Source organism: Tursiops truncatus, chromosome 12, assembly GCF_011762595.2.
Source record: "Tursiops truncatus isolate mTurTru1 chromosome 12, mTurTru1.mat.Y, whole genome shotgun sequence".
In the NCBI taxonomy this organism is placed as follows: Eukaryota; Metazoa; Chordata; class Mammalia; order Artiodactyla; family Delphinidae; genus Tursiops; species Tursiops truncatus.
This window is the reverse complement of record NC_047045.1, coordinates 71,636,653-71,655,645: the sequence shown is the minus strand read 5'-3', so window position 1 is coordinate 71,655,645 and position 18,993 is coordinate 71,636,653. Positions and strand designations below refer to the sequence as shown.

At 32.6% G+C, this 18,993-nt stretch overlaps 1 protein-coding gene across 11 annotated transcripts in view; it reads right to left on the bottom strand.

The window, feature by feature from the left end:
* Window positions 1-372: 372 nt before the first annotated feature.
* Window positions 373-18,993, bottom strand: part of STXBP5 (syntaxin binding protein 5) — a 165,767-nt gene continuing 147,146 nt past the window's right edge. For 9 of the 11 annotated variants that reach the window (XM_019951508.3, XM_019951509.3, XM_019951511.3 and 6 more), the window contains 3 exons: window positions 13,709-13,820; window positions 5,549-5,769; window positions 373-3,777 (listed from right to left, as the gene is read on the bottom strand). In XM_019951508.3, the coding sequence (XP_019807067.1) occupies window positions 3,736-3,777; window positions 5,549-5,769; window positions 13,709-13,820 (375 nt within the window). In that variant the 3' untranslated portion in view covers window positions 373-3,735. Of the gene's footprint in view, window positions 3,778-5,548; window positions 5,770-11,132; window positions 11,229-13,708; window positions 13,821-18,993 lie in introns of those variants that run through there. The other 2 variants (XR_002179675.3, XM_019951514.3) reach the window with 2 other exon arrangements.

Below are 18,993 nucleotides of genomic sequence, written 5' to 3'. Positions count from 1 at the left end.
TTCACCATTTTTAAAATTAAAGAGTACATTTATAAAAATTCCATTTTAAAACTAAAAGTATATTCTCTAGCAGTATGTATAAATATAACACGTTACTGTATGATCTTAAAACAAATCTGAAAGTGTTGCAATAATTTAAGACCTAGAACGCTGAAACAAACAGCAAATGATTTTACTATTTTTTTTTCCTTCAAAACTATATAAAACCTTATTGAAGGTTTTAAAACTATGATCATTTAAGGTGCAGCTAGCAGCATATTCACAATTTTGGTATGTTTTATACATACGTATCACTTGATTTGAACGGAGAAATGTGAATTAAATGATAATAAAAAGTTTTCATTACATAAAAAATTGCAGAAAAAATTCAAGTTTGAAGTTCAGTGCTCTTTATTTTGGAAAAACAAATAAACAAAATCCCAAAAGTTAAAATGTAAAATAAATCTTTGCCACAAAAAATTTACCTTTGGATATAGCTTTTCTAATGTCACATGAAAAAATGCCTTAAGCAAAACATATATGGAATACAGAACTCAGGGTAAAACTTTGAAGTCCATGGTATCTTTCACATGTTTTTTCTTTCCTCTGCTGTTTTCTCACCACCCCCTGTAACCTAAAAGTATGTAACACTTTCAGACTTGTTTAAAACACATATCTACATGAAATAACTTCAGAGAAACCTACAATTAAAAAGTTCTAAGCAAAAGAAAATGCTTCTTTCTTTAAAGTACTGTACTTAAATTGTAATACAGTACACATAATAACATAGACAATTAGCAGCACTTTTTCCCATCCATAAAAAAATCAAATTAAGAAGTTAGTAATAGCTCAGTTATATCCATAACCATTTTTGGAAACACCTTGTACAATTGAAATGCAAACCAAGGGAATTAAGATAATTGAAAACTTCAAATGTTGTAATATACAGAAGTGGTCAGAATATAAGGTTTCAAATAACGTTCTAAGCAAATACATATGGATTTTAGTTTGAAGAGTAAAATGAACCAGATATGTGGTACATATAGGGAAACCACTTCCTACTGACAAACTGCTAATCAGTGAATACTTCAATGATTTGAGAGTCAAGGACACAGGCAACAAAGAATAATGTTTGAAGATACGGAGGAAGCACACAAAAATCTTTCACTTTTCTAATATTTTCTATTTTGACTTTTTTAAATTTTTGGTTTGTTTTCCTGAAATCTTGGCTTGCTGGTGACTGCAACTTTTTGCGTTAGAAAAAAAATAAGAGATGTTACCTCTCAAATTACAATAAATTCCCTGGGTTAGTTTATTACTGCAGACTGTCTCTTATCTACAGACTGAATCAAGTATAACTCTGAGAAGCTTATTTCCTATTTTCAAAAATACTTCAAGCTTTCTAATCCTAAGTGAGTTTCTAGTTTGCTGTGCATAATTTGTAGATTAATTTAAAAATGAAATAAAATAACTTGAAATATTGATTTAAGATTTTCTTATAAAACCCATCTCAGGTAAATGTATCTAACTTCTCTATTTGAAAATAATTACAAGATTGGTTCATTTTATATACAACAGGAAAAATGACAGTTGATATAAAAATTAAGTTGATATACAATTAACACGAAATAACACAGCAAATTAAATAATTGGAGCTAATATGCCCTTACACATGAATGGGGAATCAACCAGTATATTACTTTACTTAGTGCTTCTCAACTTCAAATCCGTTAACTACTGATTTTATTGGTGACATTCACAAAACTGTACCTTTAAAAAACGGCTTAATACTTCCTGTGACATATCATGGAACAATGGGTTTATTAGATAATATATGATACAAATTAAACAATTTGTAAACTGCTACATGTTCATCATATAGCTGACATTAACTAACAGAAATGTTACTCATAGGTACTTTATACAAAGTCAAAAACTTTTGAGAATGACTATTTTTAAAATATTTCTTTTGGCTTGATCAGTTATCTCCATCACATATATTTAATCCCTCCCTAATGATATTTAAAGTAAATTTTAATGTAAACTTTCATATCCCATAGTGCATGTTATAAAATGTAAACATAAGAGCTTTATTAATGAAAAGAGGAAAGAGGAAAAATGCATAACAGACTGTGAAATTAAGGTGTTCTACAATATATCTTTAATGATCATATGGAATAGAAAAACAACCATCATGTTTGCTATCAATTTGTGCTGATTATCCCTTAATGACAAAAGAAAACTGTTTTAAACTATTTTTTATAGAAGAAAATATTTAAATTTCATTAATACTACGTATAATCTTCTATATTATTCGTCCTTTGTTGCTTTAAGAACAATCAGTAATAATCTCAGATGAGCCTGCAGAATGAGCTTACCTACTTCAGATCTACCCCGTCATCTCTTTTCTGTCTGTGTGCTATTCTAGGGACCAATCATTTATTGTCCACTGATGGTCTCATCTGCTTTATACTCCAATACAGGAATAATTTAGTTACCAAAATGCACATATTTTCCTTTCCTTTTGGCTTTTTAAAACCTTGAAAGGACATGAACAGTTTTATAGTATATTTCTACAGAAAATACTTTGTACGTCATCAGACTAGACTCTTACATAGATAATTATTGACAAAGGATGCTTGTGATTTTTTCCATGCGACAGCATGTGCACTAAGATTTAATTGGCTCATCACCTGAGTGTACTGGAACTGTTAGCAAGTAAAGGGCATATTAAAAAGGGAGCTGAACATTTTACTGAAATAATGAAACATTTTTTTAAGCAATTTTAATTAAGTAATGCAAAGGTACATTAGGTTAAACATTTTATAAAAATTCAAGCAAAATTAAAAACTTAGCCAATTTCAACATTTCTACAAATTTAACCAGTAACTATTTTGGTCAAATCCACGTTTAGCTGAATTAATGAGAACAAGGACAAGGGACATTGAAGTATTCTCCTCACCACAATGGAGGTTTTTCTCACTTTCCACACTGCATAGCCATTACATGGAAACTCCCAGAATGATGAGCAGTTCAGTCATGCTCTACACTTTTCTTTTCAATGAAAAGTGATGTATCGCCTTGTTTTGCTTTTGACAAAATATGGACTAAACACAAGTATACAATAACAAGAATCCAAGAGTAGCCCATACACAAGTCAACTATGTGTATGTTTTTATTATTTAAAGCCCACCATTCAGCTTATCTGTCTAAAGATATGGTAATAAACAGTTTGTTTCTTTTTCACTAATGATACTGATGACCAGTCAGTTGAAGGGAGGGAAAGTCCAAGACAGCCATTTATAAGTCAGTCAGTGACACAAATATAACTGTTTCAGCTTCAGGACTTCTGACTTATTGCCTCTCCCTCAAAGAGGTCAAACAACGATGGCAGATAATGACAGCACAGAATCTTTCGGCATGTGAAAGTTTTATACAGGACTGACCCAGGAAAAGTCCCTGCTATGTCCCCTCAACATCCCTGTTTCTTCATTTGTAACATGTGACCATCCTAGTTCCCAAACTGTCAACTCATAGCTGGTCCACAGCATATACTCCACGTTGAGTGTGTGTGAACACTCCTCAGTTAAAGCTGCATGACTGAGGTCAAACAGTGCATGATTGTGCGAGGAAAGAGCAGTATCCAGTGATGAACATCTCTTTAATGTTAACTTTCCTAAAGTGAAATCAATAAAATAAAATAGGAAAATTCTTTTTCCTTCTGGCTAAAGTTGGACTTAGTTGGATTTCTGGTTGTCAGAACTGGTACCACTTCTTATCTTTGTATTTCAACATCATCTAAAGTGGAGAAAACACAAAAAAACACATTTTAAAAATGCCAGAACAACAACACTTACAACTGGTTGCTATACTTTTCTAAAACATGATATCATTCTGAAACATCCTCTCATTTTTATATTTAGTATTTATATGGAAAGCAGGAAGCAGGAACTGTTCCGTTTCAAGGAAAAAGGAATGTAACTATGAAGAACAAGCCTGGAAGGTCCTCACATTTCCTAAAGACAAGACATAAGTAAATTTTGGCTCAGTGCATTCTTTGGTGACCTAAGCTAATAACTTAAAAAATAAGGTAACTTTCAGTTCTCTAAAGTGAATTAAAAATAATACTTAAAGAACCTGGAGAATGAAAGGCTGAAATTACTACTGCTGCCATCTACAGTTTACTGAGCACTTAACTCTGGGCCAGGCACTGTATAACATACTTTCTCTACATGATTTCACTTGGTCCTCACAACAACTCTATCTGTTAGGCATTATTAAAGTCTCCCTATTTTACCAATGAAGAAACTGAGGCTTATAGGGGTTAACTGCAGTAACACAATGGTGAAACTGGGATTTGAACCCATGGAGTCTAATTCAAGAACCCATGATCTTAACCACCTCAACGTACTGTCTTCCTTAGACTCTCACATATGGTTCAGGAACGTCTGGTAGAAGGGAAGAGCGAACAGCTAGGGATTGAGCTCTTTGCTAAATATTTTGACTGTAGATATATCTGAGGTTAACTGAACTGTTATATGCCTTAGAGATCACAGTCAGGGGCACCGTTATGCCAACAAAAGGCCTGACCTAGATTTAAGGCACTAGCCTGTATCTGAGGTGTGTTGGCCTAGTACATGGACTCACGAAAGATCTCTGAATCTCTCTGAAAGCCTGGACAATTCTCTCCCAAGTCAAGTTACCTCTCATACATTCTAGTTGTCAACATTATTGAGCAAGGAGGAGATGACTTTTGACTGAAAAGTTTAAAGAAGAGCTATTACTGACAGAGTGGGTACTCAAATATAAAAATAACCTTAATATGGCTTCTTCAGATAATACACTCAAAATGCCTTTGAGAGCTAGGTTAGGAACTAAATGTGTGAAGTAGCCCAGTATAAAGCATCAAGGAGTGGCAGAACTCTGTGTCGAAATGAAGAACGTGTATTCCACCTGACGGCTTTTAAATTCAGTTTTCCAAGGGTACTATTCTGGCTAACAAAGTGTATTTGTAAGAAGGCCAGTTAGGGATCCCCTACTTTAGAGCATCTGTTTTTAAGCTCCACCACAACTTCCTAGTTCATCAAGATGAATTCGTTGCAAAAATGCACATTACTCCTCTGTGTGAGCTGGTCTACAGACAGATTCAGTATTGTTTCATTGAATAAAAACATTGGCCAATTTCAGTTACTTAACTCTACCTAAAGATCAAGAGGCAAATTATTTCCTTCTCTAGGAGAAGTTTGTAGTAGAATCTGGGCATTTAGGAAAATTAGCTTTGTTGTTGTTACTGTAACCCCTAAGAAACTGTTTGCAAAGCCACTGGCTTTGTTTACAAAAAGGCTGAAGGTGAGCAGGTACCTTCAAAATTTATAAACTACAGTAAGAGACCAAAGGCTACTGAGACATATTCTTGTAATGGTTCCCGCTGGCGGCAAAAATTAGGAATTTGCAACCATACTGAGGATACATGAAAATTCATGTGAAGAAATACAACAGCTATAAAAATACAGTAGTTTTCATACTTGCTTTACCTAGGCTTTTTGGCTTAAATATTTGACAGACATACCTCGTGAGCATGTTTAGAAAATGAATCTGCACTGGATAACATAGCTGCAGTTCTTTCTTCCAGGTCACTCAGTTTCTGCCCTCTTTCATCTAGTGCCAACCTGGCTCGTGCTAATTCACCAACAACTCCAGATGCTGCTCCTTTCACGCCTTCGATGCCACCAGGGCCAGGGATATGCTGAGCAAGACTTCTTGAAGCCTTTCCCGAGGATGATTCTCCAACTGAACGATTTGATAAATGAAAGAGTAACCCAGAAAATGAAAATTTTTTACTAATAAAATCCTACTACCTGATAGCATTAAAACAAACTTGATTGACAATATAATTGAAGTATTTATTTTACTATATAATTATTACTTTTTAGTTATGATTGTTTTAATAATTTGTAGATACTTTTCAAACATACAAAAACACAACGTACATTAATAAATATTCTATTCTATACTAGTTCATATAATAGAACTTGAGCAAAAAAGTGACTGGTAATTATTTGTTGAAATGAATAATGGGTATACTGATACCACTTTAATAACAGTAAAAAAATCACTCTTAAGTGTCCAAAAAATTAAAGATAAATTAACTTAAAAATATTTAAATTCAAAGACATAGATTTAAATATACATATTTATTTTAGTTTATTTATACCACACTTTTTCTTACTTGAAATACTATGCTTAGGCTTAGAAGGAAAATGTAGAATTTATTCAGTATTTCTTTTCAGTCTCCAAAAGTTGTAGATAACCACATCCCTTTCTTTCTATCCATTTATCTTGTCACTTACCAAATAGATCAACTTCTTCTTTCAAAAGATCTCAGGAATTCATTGCTTCCTTTCCCTTTATAACCTAGACCCTCATCACCTAACACCTAGATAACTGCAAAAGTCTTAAAATACGTTTAAGACTGATGTCAGATTCCCTCTTTCTTCAGCATACATTTCTTTTAGAAATGTAACTCATATCATAAAATTTGGCCTTGAACCATTCAGTAAATTTTAGTTTATTCAGAAGGTTGTACAACTACCATCACTAATTCTCGAGCATTTTACTCAAGCACAAAACAAAACACCCAAACAAACCCATGATTATTAGCTGTCACTTTCCATTTCCTCCACTTCTCAGTCCTTGGCAATCAATAATCCACTCTCTGTCTCCATAAATTTTCCTGTTCTGAACATTGCATACAAATGATTCACACACTGCGTGGGCTTGTGTCTGGCTTCTTTCACTTACTGTCAAGATTCAACCATATTGTAGCATGTATCAGTACTTCATCCTTTTTAATAACTGAATAATATTCCATTGTATGGATATGGATATATGACATTTTGTTTATCTGTTCATCAGTTGATGGACATTTGAGTTGTTTTCACTTTTTGGCTACTATGAATAATGCTGCTATGAACACTTGTACAAGTTTTTGTGTGAACATGTGTTTTCAATTCGCTTGGGTATATACTTAGTAGTGGAACTGCTGGGTCATATAATTTTATGTTTAACTTCTTGAGGAACTGCCAGAGTCTTCCAAAGAGGTTACATTATTTTACATTTCCACCAGCAACTTGTGAGGGTTTTGATTTCTCCATATCCTTGAGAAGATTTGTTACTGTACATCTTTTTGATTACAACTGTCCTAGTCAATGTGAAGTGGTATTTCATTGTGGTTTTGATTTGCATTTCTCTAATGACAAATTATATTGAGCATCTTTTTGTGTGTTTATTGGCCATTTGTATCTTTTCTTTGGAGAAGAGTCTATTCAAACCTTTTGCCCATTTAAAAATTGGGCTATTTGTTTTTTTATTGTTGAGTTGTAAGAATTTTTTAATACTCGATATTAGACTCTTATGAGATATCAGACTATCTTTTTTGACTTTTAATTCTGATGAAATCCAATTTACCTATTTTTTTCTTTGGTTGCTTATGATTTAGGTGTCATATCTGAGAAACCATTGCCTAATCTAAGGTCACAAAGATTTATACTTAGGTTTTCTTCTAAGAGTTTTATAGTTTTAGCTCTTACACTGAGGTCTTTGATCCACTCTGAGTTAATTTTTGTGTATGGTGTGAGGTCGGGGTCCAATCCATTCTTTTGCATGTGGATATCCATTGTCCCAACACCATCTGTCAAAAAGACCACTCTTTCACCATTGAAGTTTCTTGGTATCCTTGTAGAAAATCAATTGACCATACATGTATGGGCTTACTTCTGGACTCTCAATTCTATTCCATGTCTATGTATCTACCCTAATGCCAGTACCACACCCTCTTGATGATTACAGCTTTGTAGCAGCTTTGGAAATCAAAATGTGTGAGTTCTGTATCTTCTTTCTTCTTTTCAGAAAAAATTGTGTGTGTGTGGCTATTTTGGATCCTTTCCATTTCCATATGAATCTTAGGAACAGCTTGTTTCTTTCTTCAAAAAACCAGCTTGGACTTTGACAAGGACAGCATTGAATGTATAGATCAACCTGAGGAGTACTGCCATCTTAGCAATATTAAATATTCCAATCCATGAATGTAAGATATTAATCCATTTATTTATGTCTTAATTTCTTTAAATGATGTTCGAAGTTTTTAGTATATGTTTTAGTATATGTTTTCCATATGTTTAGTATATGTTTTAGTATTTTTTCTTTTTGATGCTATTATAAATGAAATTGTTTGCTTAATTTAATTTTTGGTTTGTTCATTCTAGTGTACAGAAATGCAATCGATTCTTTATATGGATCTTGTATAAAATCTTGCTGAACTTGTTTATTGGCTAGAATGTGTTTTAAAAAATTTTTTAATTTAAAAAATTTTTTGGCCACGCAGTGCAGTTTGTGGGATCTTAGTTTCCTGACCAGGTATTGAATTTGGGGCTACAGGAGTGAAAGTGCCAAGCCCTAACCACTGGACCACCAGGGAACTCCCTAGAATGTTTTTTTTTGTGTGTGTGTGGTTTCCTTAAGATCTGCTATATGCAGGGTTATGTCATCTGTGAAGAGAGGTAATTTTACTTCTTCCATTCCAAACCTGCATGCCTGTATTTACTTTTCTTGCCTAATTGTCCTGGTTAAAGCCTCTAGTATAATGTTAATAGAAGTAGTGAGACCCTTTGAATTCCTATATAAAATTTAGAATCAGTTACAAAATTTGGGGGGGTGTTGATAAGGACTTCATTAAATGTTTATTTGTGTACATGCATATATCAGTTTTGAGAGAAGGGATGTTCTTATTGCATCTTCTACCACACGAACATGGTATACCTCTTCATTTATTTGGGTCATTAACTTCTCTCAACGAAGTTCGATAATTTTCTACCTTCCCCATGGAGGTCCCTGAACATCTTCTGTTAAGACTTATTTCTAGGTATTTGATTTTTTTTGATACTCTTGTGGTAGGTAGAATAATGCCCCCCCAAACCCCCAAAGATGACGACACTCTAATTCCTGGAACCTGTGAATATGTTACCTTCGTGGGAAAAGGGACTCTGCAGATGTGATTAAGTTAAAGACCTAAAGGTAGACTAATTATACAGGTAAACCCAATGTATAATCACATGTGTTCTTAAAAGCAAAGAGCTTTCCCCAGCTGTGGGCAGAGAAATGTGGCTTCAGAAAAACAGAGAGATGCAAAAAAGTTGCTAGCTTTGAAGATTAAGGAAGGCATCACCAGGTATGGAATGTGGATGGCCTCTAGAAGCTGAAAAAGGCAAGGAAACCATTCTCTCCTAAAGCCTCCAACAAGGAACACAGTCCTGGTAACACACTAGTGAGACCCATGTTGATTTCTAACTTATAAAACTGTAAGATAATAGAATTTCTGTTGTTTCAAGTCACTAAGTTTGTGGTAATTTGTTATAGCAGCAATGGAAAACTAATACAAAGAGCAATTTTTAAAATTTCATTTTTTACTGTTAATATGATATGAATGAATTTTATTTTTATATGCTGATTATATCTAGTCAGTTTACTAAACTATTATTTCTAATGATTTAGCTACAGATATTTTAGGCTTTCTAAATATGTCATCATATCAAACATTCACAAGTGATTATTTTGTTCTCCCTATCCTATTATTGTACCTTTTATTTCTTTTTAGTTCCCTTTTAAAGTCTCTAGGGACTTTAATACATTGTTGAATATATGTGGTAACAGAATTATATCTCATACCTTATGTCAAAGGAAAAATTTAAAATATTTTTTAATGTTCCTGTACTAAGTGTGATATTTGCTATAGAGTTTTGATAGTTAAATGTTGTAGCATTTGTAGCTATAATTTATCAAATTACTTTCTAGGAATTTTTATCATGAATGGATACTGAATTTTAACACATCTCTTTTGCATTTATTGTGGTGGTGGTATGATTTTTCTCTTTAATCTGTTAATGTGGTGAACTACCAATTAACTTTTTAAAAAATAATAAATCAGCTTTGAATTCCTGGAACAATGCAAACTTGGTCTTGATATATCATCTGCATTGTGATTAGATCACACATTCTTAATTCCAATCCATTGGAATCTGTTGATTTTTTAAAAAAATCATCTAACATAATGTAAACTTAAAAAAACACCCTAACTTTTTATAATGTAAGTTTCAAACATATAGGAAAGTAAAAAGAATTGTATAATAAACACCCATATATCCATGACCTAATTTTGGTAATAGATAACATTTTATTTTTTTTGCCATTTGACTATGTCTGTATATATATAATTTTTGAATGGAATACTTAAAAATTTATTATAGAAATTGATATTTTACTCCAAAATACTTCAGTATTCATCTATAATTTCCCTACAAATATCAATAGAATACATTTTATGAACATTCTGTATGTGTTTGAAAATGTATATTCTGCAATGTTCTTTAGGTTTAAGTTCCTTCATTGTGTTGTTAATATCTTCTGTACCCTTGCAACCTATTTTTTATCTGCTGTTATATCTCAATCAATGGATATATTTTAGAAGTCCCCACTATGATTGAGAAATTGTCTCTTCTAGCAGTTATGTCCATATTTGTTTTTTATATATACTGAAGTCAAAATATTAGGTATACTTAATAATGCCTTAATGTTCACTCTTTCTGATATTAACATAGTTGTACCAGGCAGACGATTCATTTGCGTTTGTGCTTTTCTACCTTTTAAAATTTCAATCTTTCTGTGCTCTTATATTTTATTTTTTATTAAAAAAATTTTTTTAACATCTTTATTGGAGTATAATTGCTTTACAACGGTGTGTTAGTTTCTGCTTTATAACAAAGTGTATCAGCTATACATATACATATATCCTCATATCTCCTCCCTCTTGCGTCTCCGTCCCACCCTCCCTATCCCACCCCTCTAGGTGGTCACAAAGCAAGGAGCTGATCTCCCTGTGCTATGCAGCTGCTTCCCACTAGCTATCTATTTTACATTTGGTAGTATTTATCTCTTATATTTTAAATGTGTCTTCTGTGAGCAATAGACTTATCCTTCTTTTAAAATTTAGTCTGATAGTCTCTATCTTTTAACTAGAATATTTATTCTACCTACATTTACTACGGTTATTTATATTTAAGTAAATCTACCATCCTTCATGTGTTTTCTAGTTATCTCACCTGTTTTGTGTTCTTTCTTCCCTCCTTTTGGAAGGACTGTGATCTTCCTGCTATTCATCAAGTTATGTACTACTTTTCTAGGTTACAGAGGTCACCCTAGAAATGACAACAAGAATCCTTAACTTATTAATGCTAATAGATCTTTTTACAAGTCTCTCAAAAAATGCAGGGATCTCAGATCACCTCAAATCCATTTATCCTTTCTAATTTCCTTGATTTTATGCAATATTTTGGATCACATTGTTTATTTATATGTGTATACACATACCACAAGACTTTGCTTTACAGTTTATAAAGATTTCAGTAATTATAATTATGCATGTATTTATTACTTTCTTTCCAAAGCATTGTCTCCTATATTTCTGACATTCCATCAGGATTATTTTCCCTCTATTTGAAGTACATCCTTTAGCATTCCCTTTAGTGTGATAGTGAGGCTTATTTGTTCACTTGTCTAAAACTCTCTCGTTCTTGAAGAATATTTTCTTTTCAGTATATAGTTCTAGATTAAGTACTATCTTCTGATAATAGGATGATAGAAGATCATCCTATTACTTGGCTGTTGAGAACTCAGTCCATAACTTGCTAAAAGGTACCTATCATTTTTCTCTAGCCACTTGAAAGTTTTTCTTTGTTTTTGATGCACATTATTTTCATGTGACCTATCTAGTTGTGGATTTTTAAAAAATATCCCTCTTGGAATTAATTGGCTTCTTATGTGTGAAGTGCTGTATTCTATCAATTCTGAAAAATTCCCAGCTGTATCTCTTTACATATTGATTCTTCTTCACATTCTTTCCTATCTGCTTCTTGAGAAGGTCTAACATATGTTAGCCCCTCTCACTGCAACTTCTATTTCCTTTATCTTCTCCTATGTATCTTACATCTTTTTGTTTCTCTGTGCTACATTCTGGATGTTTTATTTTGACGTACGTTTAAGTTATGTAATTCTTTCTTCAGTTGTGTCTAATTTGTGGTTAAATTCATCCACTAAGCTTTTAATCTTGGTTTCTGAATCTTTCATTTCTAGAATTTCATTTTAGTCTTTTACACATTTGTTGTATTGATTGTATAGCTTTCAGTTACCTGATAAAATGTTCAGGCACGGTATTGATACTTATCCTCTTGAACATAATATGAATAATTATTTTATAGTCTGTGTCTGATGACTCCAATATTTGAAGTACCTGTGATTCTGCTTTGGCTTTTTCTGTTTTATTGATCATGGTGTTGATTCCTAGTATTCCAGATTACCTGACTACATATTTGAAAAACTATTTCTAAAAATGATATGAGGACTCTGAATATGTTATCTTTCTTTAGAGAACATTTTCATTGGAATCTGCCAGTTGCTGGGGACTTTAGCAGTTTGAAAAAATCTTAATTGAAGTTGAAAGTTTTCCGGGCCACTCAGATCATCTCAGGCTGAGCTGAAAGTCTGTGTGTCTGTATGTGCTGATTTACTTCCAGTTCACCTTTACTCTTAAGCTGTGGCCCTTTGGGGTCTTTGCAAAGAGAAAGAGTTATTTATCAGGGTTCCCATCTTAGCCAATTCTGGGAGCCTACCTTGCTAGTCCTAACACAGTTTAGAATCTCAGCTTGCTGCTTTAGATTAGCAAAGTACTCCAGGGTAAAAGTGGCCTCAGGTTGCCACGCTCACCACCTTTCCCCACGGATACCGTCTCCACTATACTGTTAGCTCTTCGATGTTTTCGAGAAGTAAAAAATGTATATATGTTTGAATTTTGTATAACTTTGTCTATTAACCTCAGTAAGAATGTTATTCTAAAATATCCGTCCCCCCGTGACTTGAAGAACAGTCTTCATTTTTTAAATGAATTAAAACTGACCAATCCTCATTACCCAGATGACTGAACAATCATTTGGGTAAGTTTTTAAAATGAACTTGCACTACACACTTACTTGCTGGTATTTAATCTTACAGTCTTTCTAGTCAACCAAACAGAAAAGGGAAATTCTAAAATATTCTAGCAAAAAATAAAGAATAAAAGAAAATAAAAATTCAAGGATAGCTAAGAGCTCCTATTTGAAAGAAAGGTCAGACATTCATTGATTCATTAGTTCATTCAAGGACCAATTTCTGATTTGTGCCAATTCTATGGAAGGTAGTAGATGAACCAGATTTTATATTTTAAATAACCTTCTAAGTGCAATGAGACTAGTTCTGGAAGTTTTGTAAGATAAAATAAATGTTTAAGTAAAAACGTTTTCAAAGTTAAGGTCATCAACTAAAGTCAATTACAGAATTAAAATAATGTAGATCATATTTAATGAAAGTCAAAAATATTTTAAAAATTATTCATTTAAAGCTGTGAATATTCCTTTTTAGTGACCTGAAGCCATTCCGATTTTGGTTTCCAGAGTAAACTATTCCCCTGACTTGAGTTAGAATATGGCAGAATATAATTTTATGTATTTTGCAAAAACTTGGGTCTATCAATTGTTGTGACAGAGAGGAAAAAGGTGAACATAATTTATACATGTAAGAAAAATTTATATGGCTTGGATGTTTCTGTTTTATAGACATATTATCCAAATTAAATAAATCAACTTACATAGTTCTTCTCTATCAAGAGATTGTGCACCACCTCCAAACAAGCCTTTAAAGAATCCCCTGTTTGGTGCTTCAGGTGTTTCTACAGGAGTGAAGAGTTCACCCAACATTTCCTTTAAAATCAAAACAAATTGTAATTGTTAAAGCTTCAGGGACACTAAACTATAATTCACAAAACCATCACTGTAAACTCTTTAACTCAAACTTACATTACCTGTTGAGGTTCACAAACAATGAGTACACTTCAAATGATCAGATCTAGAACATTCTGACTTGGTCAAACAGTAAGTTATTAAGACTAACTTGACTAAGAATAACTTGCTGCTTGCTACTTTGGCTAGATTACTTTTTTCACATTTTAAGCAAAGATGATATTCCTGCTTAAATTGTAAGGAGATTCCAATCTTAATGACAAAGTGTTCATATAACTCTTATCAGGAATTGGTAACTGGATTAATAACTAGGTCTTCTTAAATTAGAAAGAAGAAAATCTATTAGCAAGTTGAAAAGTCCAGTGTAATGACGATACACAGTCTTGGAATTATCCAAAATAGCTGAGTCAGAAAATTAGTAGTTTAGAAAGACATACATACTTCTTTTTTCATAAACAAATGCTGGGAAGAGAATTATGCCAACATAAACCTGGAATTTTGGAAATCTGGCAGGGAGATGGAAAGGCTTCTTTTTATATTGTCAGAGTTTTCTGAAATTTTTGTCAATATTTTTCAGAGCACAGAAATGGTAAAAGTAAGTCAGGAGACAAGAAAAATTGCTGACATCTTACTGACTTTGTAGATGAGACATAAAGAGGGAAGAGGAGTTTCTATTAAAAAAAAAAAGGATGGTAGCAATATTATTTGCAAGGCAGTTTTGGGAAGCTTTAGAAGCAAAATAAAAGTATAGTGAGGCTTTGGGATTGCATTTCTGCCCATTAAAGAGAAGTAGCTATGATACAAAGGACAAGTACACCACTGGTTCCAGATAGTTCTGTTGTATTCTGATATTACATTATTACAGTTGGAGCTAAAGTATGTATTTTTTAGAGTTTCTTCCTTAGGGCTGGGCTAAGAAAGTTAATAAAGGATGTCCAAAGATTTTACATTTAGGTATATCTGTACACATATATATATTTTTGGCCGCACCGCGCAGCTTGTGGGATCTTAGTTCCCCAACCAGGGATTGAACCCGGGCCCACGGCAGTGAGAGAACGGAGTCTTAACCGTTGAACCATGAGGGAATTCTCAGTATTATCCATATTAATGCTGTCTCTCCAACCAGATTATAAATGAAAGGAAATATATATTAACACTATACAACACAGAGTTTCATTTATAATGTTGAAGTGGATTAAAGGCTTTACATTTTCATTCTCTTCCTCTGGATTTCTATAAAGTGGAGTAAAAGTAGAACGAAAAACCTCCTGAAGTCAATAAATCAAACTTGCTAAAACCCACCATAGAATATACTAATACCTATTATTTAATTCAAATTTATATTAGCCTATATAAAGAAGATGATTTTAGGCATATTTCCAATCTTTTTTATACTGTACTTCACAGATTCTAATTTAAACTGTATCTATTAAATTGATAAAACAAATGGCAAATAGCTACCATTTGAGTGTCTTTTATGCTAAATCAAGAGTAATATGACATATATATATAGAGAGAGAGAGAGAGTCACAGCATAAAAATGTTTTTTGAAATTTACCTCACTTTAGAATTATGGTTTACAGCTCTTAATTTATTTGGTGTTTAATGAGCTTGCAATCTTACAAATGTAAAGTTAAGAAATTTAAAAATCCAAAGATTACAGTTATAAATCAAGAATCACTACAGTGTACTGGAATGAGTATAAACTTTGGAACCACGTGGACCTGGGTTTGACTCTCACCTCTGACTTTTACTTGCAGAGGAAGCTTAGGCAAATCAGTCTCCCAGGGAACTGGCTTCCTCAACTTTATAAAGAAGTGATAAAAATACTTACCTCTCGGGAATGTTACCAGGATTAAAGATAATGAAGATTATCTTTAATAAACTGAAGATAACATACAATTCCAAGATCAGACACTCAATGATGTATACACTAAATAGAAAAATCTCCTTTCACATAGGGATGAAACAAATTAGAAAATATGCAAGTCATTTATCATTAGATTAACATTGTGAATAGATATCTTTGAAGGAAGTGCCGCATAGCACAGGGAGATCAGCTCGGAGCTTTGTGACCGCCTGGAGGGGTGTGATAGGGAGGGTGGGAGGGAGGGAGATGCAAGAGGGAAGAGATATGGGAACATATGTATATGTATAACTGATTCACTTTGTTATAAAGCAGAAACTAACACACCATTGTAAAGCAATTATACTCCAATAAAGATGTAAAAAAAAAAATTAGGTATTTCTTAATGAGTCTGCACTGTCTGCAGTTAGTATTAGAATTTGGGGAGAAGTATTGATGTTAAAAACGTACATATTTCAAGAATATAAAATAGTATCTATAGGTATTTTTTCACTTGTATCTAAATAAGGATTTTAATTATGATAAATTTATGCTTTAGAACACTTAACTTTAATGACTAATACATGTTGGTGAAATCGAAATAGATTTGTACTATCTGAGATTTCTCTACATCTAGTAATGGGAAACTGTATCTCTGAAACGATGTCTGGAACTTTTAAACTACTCTAAAATATGAATATATAGAAACAAGTATACTTGTTTGATGTTAGACAGTTGGATTTCATTTGTCATTTGTGTTTATAAGCTTAAGTGGTAAAATATAGGACTAATTTCATGAATGAGTCAATGTAAGTGCTTTGTTTGTCACTACTCTTTTTTCTTAAATTGAAGTACAGTTGATTTATAATATTAGTTTCAGATGTACAACAGAGTGGTTAAATATTTGTATAGATTATACTCCATTTAAAGTTATTACAAAATATTGGCTATATTCTCTGTACTGTACAATATATCCTTAGAGCTTATTTATTTTATACATAGTTGTTTGTACCTCTTAATCCCTTACCCCTATATTGTCCCTCCCTTCTTCCCTCTCCCCACCGGTAACCACTAGTTTGTTTTCTCTATCTGTGAGTCTGTTTCTGTTTTGTTATATTCATTCATTTGTTTTATTTTTTAGATTCCACACATAAGTGATAATGTACAGTATATTTTTCTCTGTCTGACTTGTTTCACTTAGCACAATACCCTCCAGGTCCATATGTGTTGTTGCAACTGGAAAAATTTCATTCTTTTTTATGTTTAAGTAGTACTCCATTGTATGTGTGTGTGTGTATGTATGTGTGTATGTATGTATGCATGTATCTATCTATCTATCTATCTATCACATCTTCTTTATCCATTCACCTGCTGATGGGACACTTCGGTTGCTTCCATATCTTGGTTGCTGTCAGAATGGCTATCATCAAAAAGCCTATAAATAACGAATGATGGTAAGGGTGTGGAGGAGAGGAAACCATAGTGCACTCTTGATGGGAATGTGAATTGGTGCAGCCACTATGGAAAACAGTATGGAAGTTCTTCAAAAAACTAAAAACAGAACTACCGTATGATCCAAAATTCCACTTTCTTCAGTATATATCTGAAGAAAATGAAAACACCAATATTCACAGCAGTATTATTTATAATAACTAAACTCTTTTTATTACATCAAATAATCACTGATTTTAATAACTTTGATTAAGAAAACTCTCTGTTATAAGAATATTGAGACTACATAAATATCTTCCAAGATAAGCACAGTAATAAATTTCAGTATTGCTGCATAATATATTCAAGAGAACCTAAACAGTTCAACTGTCATCGATTTTTTACAGTGAACACATGGAGTTTTGTTTATAAGTTACAATCTTGAGGTGCTTAGAACAGTTATTAACTTAATTGTTTAAACTGAATTAATCGGTATGTTCCACCTCTTTATGATTATGGTAAGTTTTATTTAAGTTTCACAGATAAATTAAGTCATCAATTTGAAAGACAACTTGTAAATTTTCCTTGTGTTTTCACTCAAGATATGGTTAGAATAATGCTGTAGAAAGAAATTTAAGTATTTCGATCCATAAACATATACTTTTGACTAACTGCACTTTAATGCTAATAAAAAGTCCTGAAATCCATTAATTTTTAAAAATAGTTTTATTGAGGTAATTGACATAATAAACTGCATATACTTAAAGTGTAAAAATTGCCAAGTTTTGACATACACATATGCCCGTAAAATCACGACCACCATCAAGAAAGTGAATATCCATCACTTGCATTTCCTTGTGCCTCTCTGTAAGACCTTCTCTCAACCCCCTTCTCGACCTCCTATCTCTAAGTAACTGCCAATCTGCTTTCTCTCACCACAGATTAATTTGTATTTTCTTTAGTTTTATGTAAATAGAATCATACAATGTGTACACTTCTTTGCTTGGCTTATTTCACTCAGCATAACTGTTCTGAGATTCATCCATGATACTGAATGTTACCAACATTTCACTCTTTTTTATTGCTGAGTTGTATTCTACTGTATGGATATACTATAATTTGATCATGCATTCATCTGTTGATGGACACTTGGGTAACTTCCAGTTTCTGACTAGTACAAATAAAACAGCTATGAATATAAATTTACTTCTCTCTTGGGTTAAAAAACTAGGAGTAGAATGACTATGTCTTTCGTTCATTGATGTTTGACTTTTTACAAAACAGCTAAGCTGTTTTCCAAAGTGGTTGTATTGTTTTTGTTTTTTCATTCCTATCAGAAGTGTATTAGAGTTCTAGATTCTCTACATCCTTGTCAAAACTTAGCATGGTATTCTTTTTAATTTTAGCCTTTCTAGTAAGTGTTTAACAATATCTCATTGTGGTTTTACTTTGCAGTTCTCTAATGACTAATGATGTCAAGCATCTCTTCATGGTGAAGCATTTGTCCAAATATTTTGCCCATGTTTTTACTGAGTTGTCTGTCTTCTTTCTATTGAGCTTTAAGAGTCCTTTACATATTCTAGATACAGATCCTTTATCAGACACATTGCCAAGATTTTCTTCCAGTCTATGGATTATCTTTTTATTTCTTAAGTGTCTTTTGAAGAGCAGAAGTTTTAAATTTTGTTGATGTTGAAATTATCAATTTGTTCTTTTATGGTGTCATAGCTAAGAAATCTTTGCCCAACTCAAGTTAACAAAGATCTTCTCTCAGGTTCCCTCTAGAAGTGTTACAGTATTAGGATTTACCTGTAGGTCTATGATCCATTTTGATCCATCAATTTTTGTATATAGTGA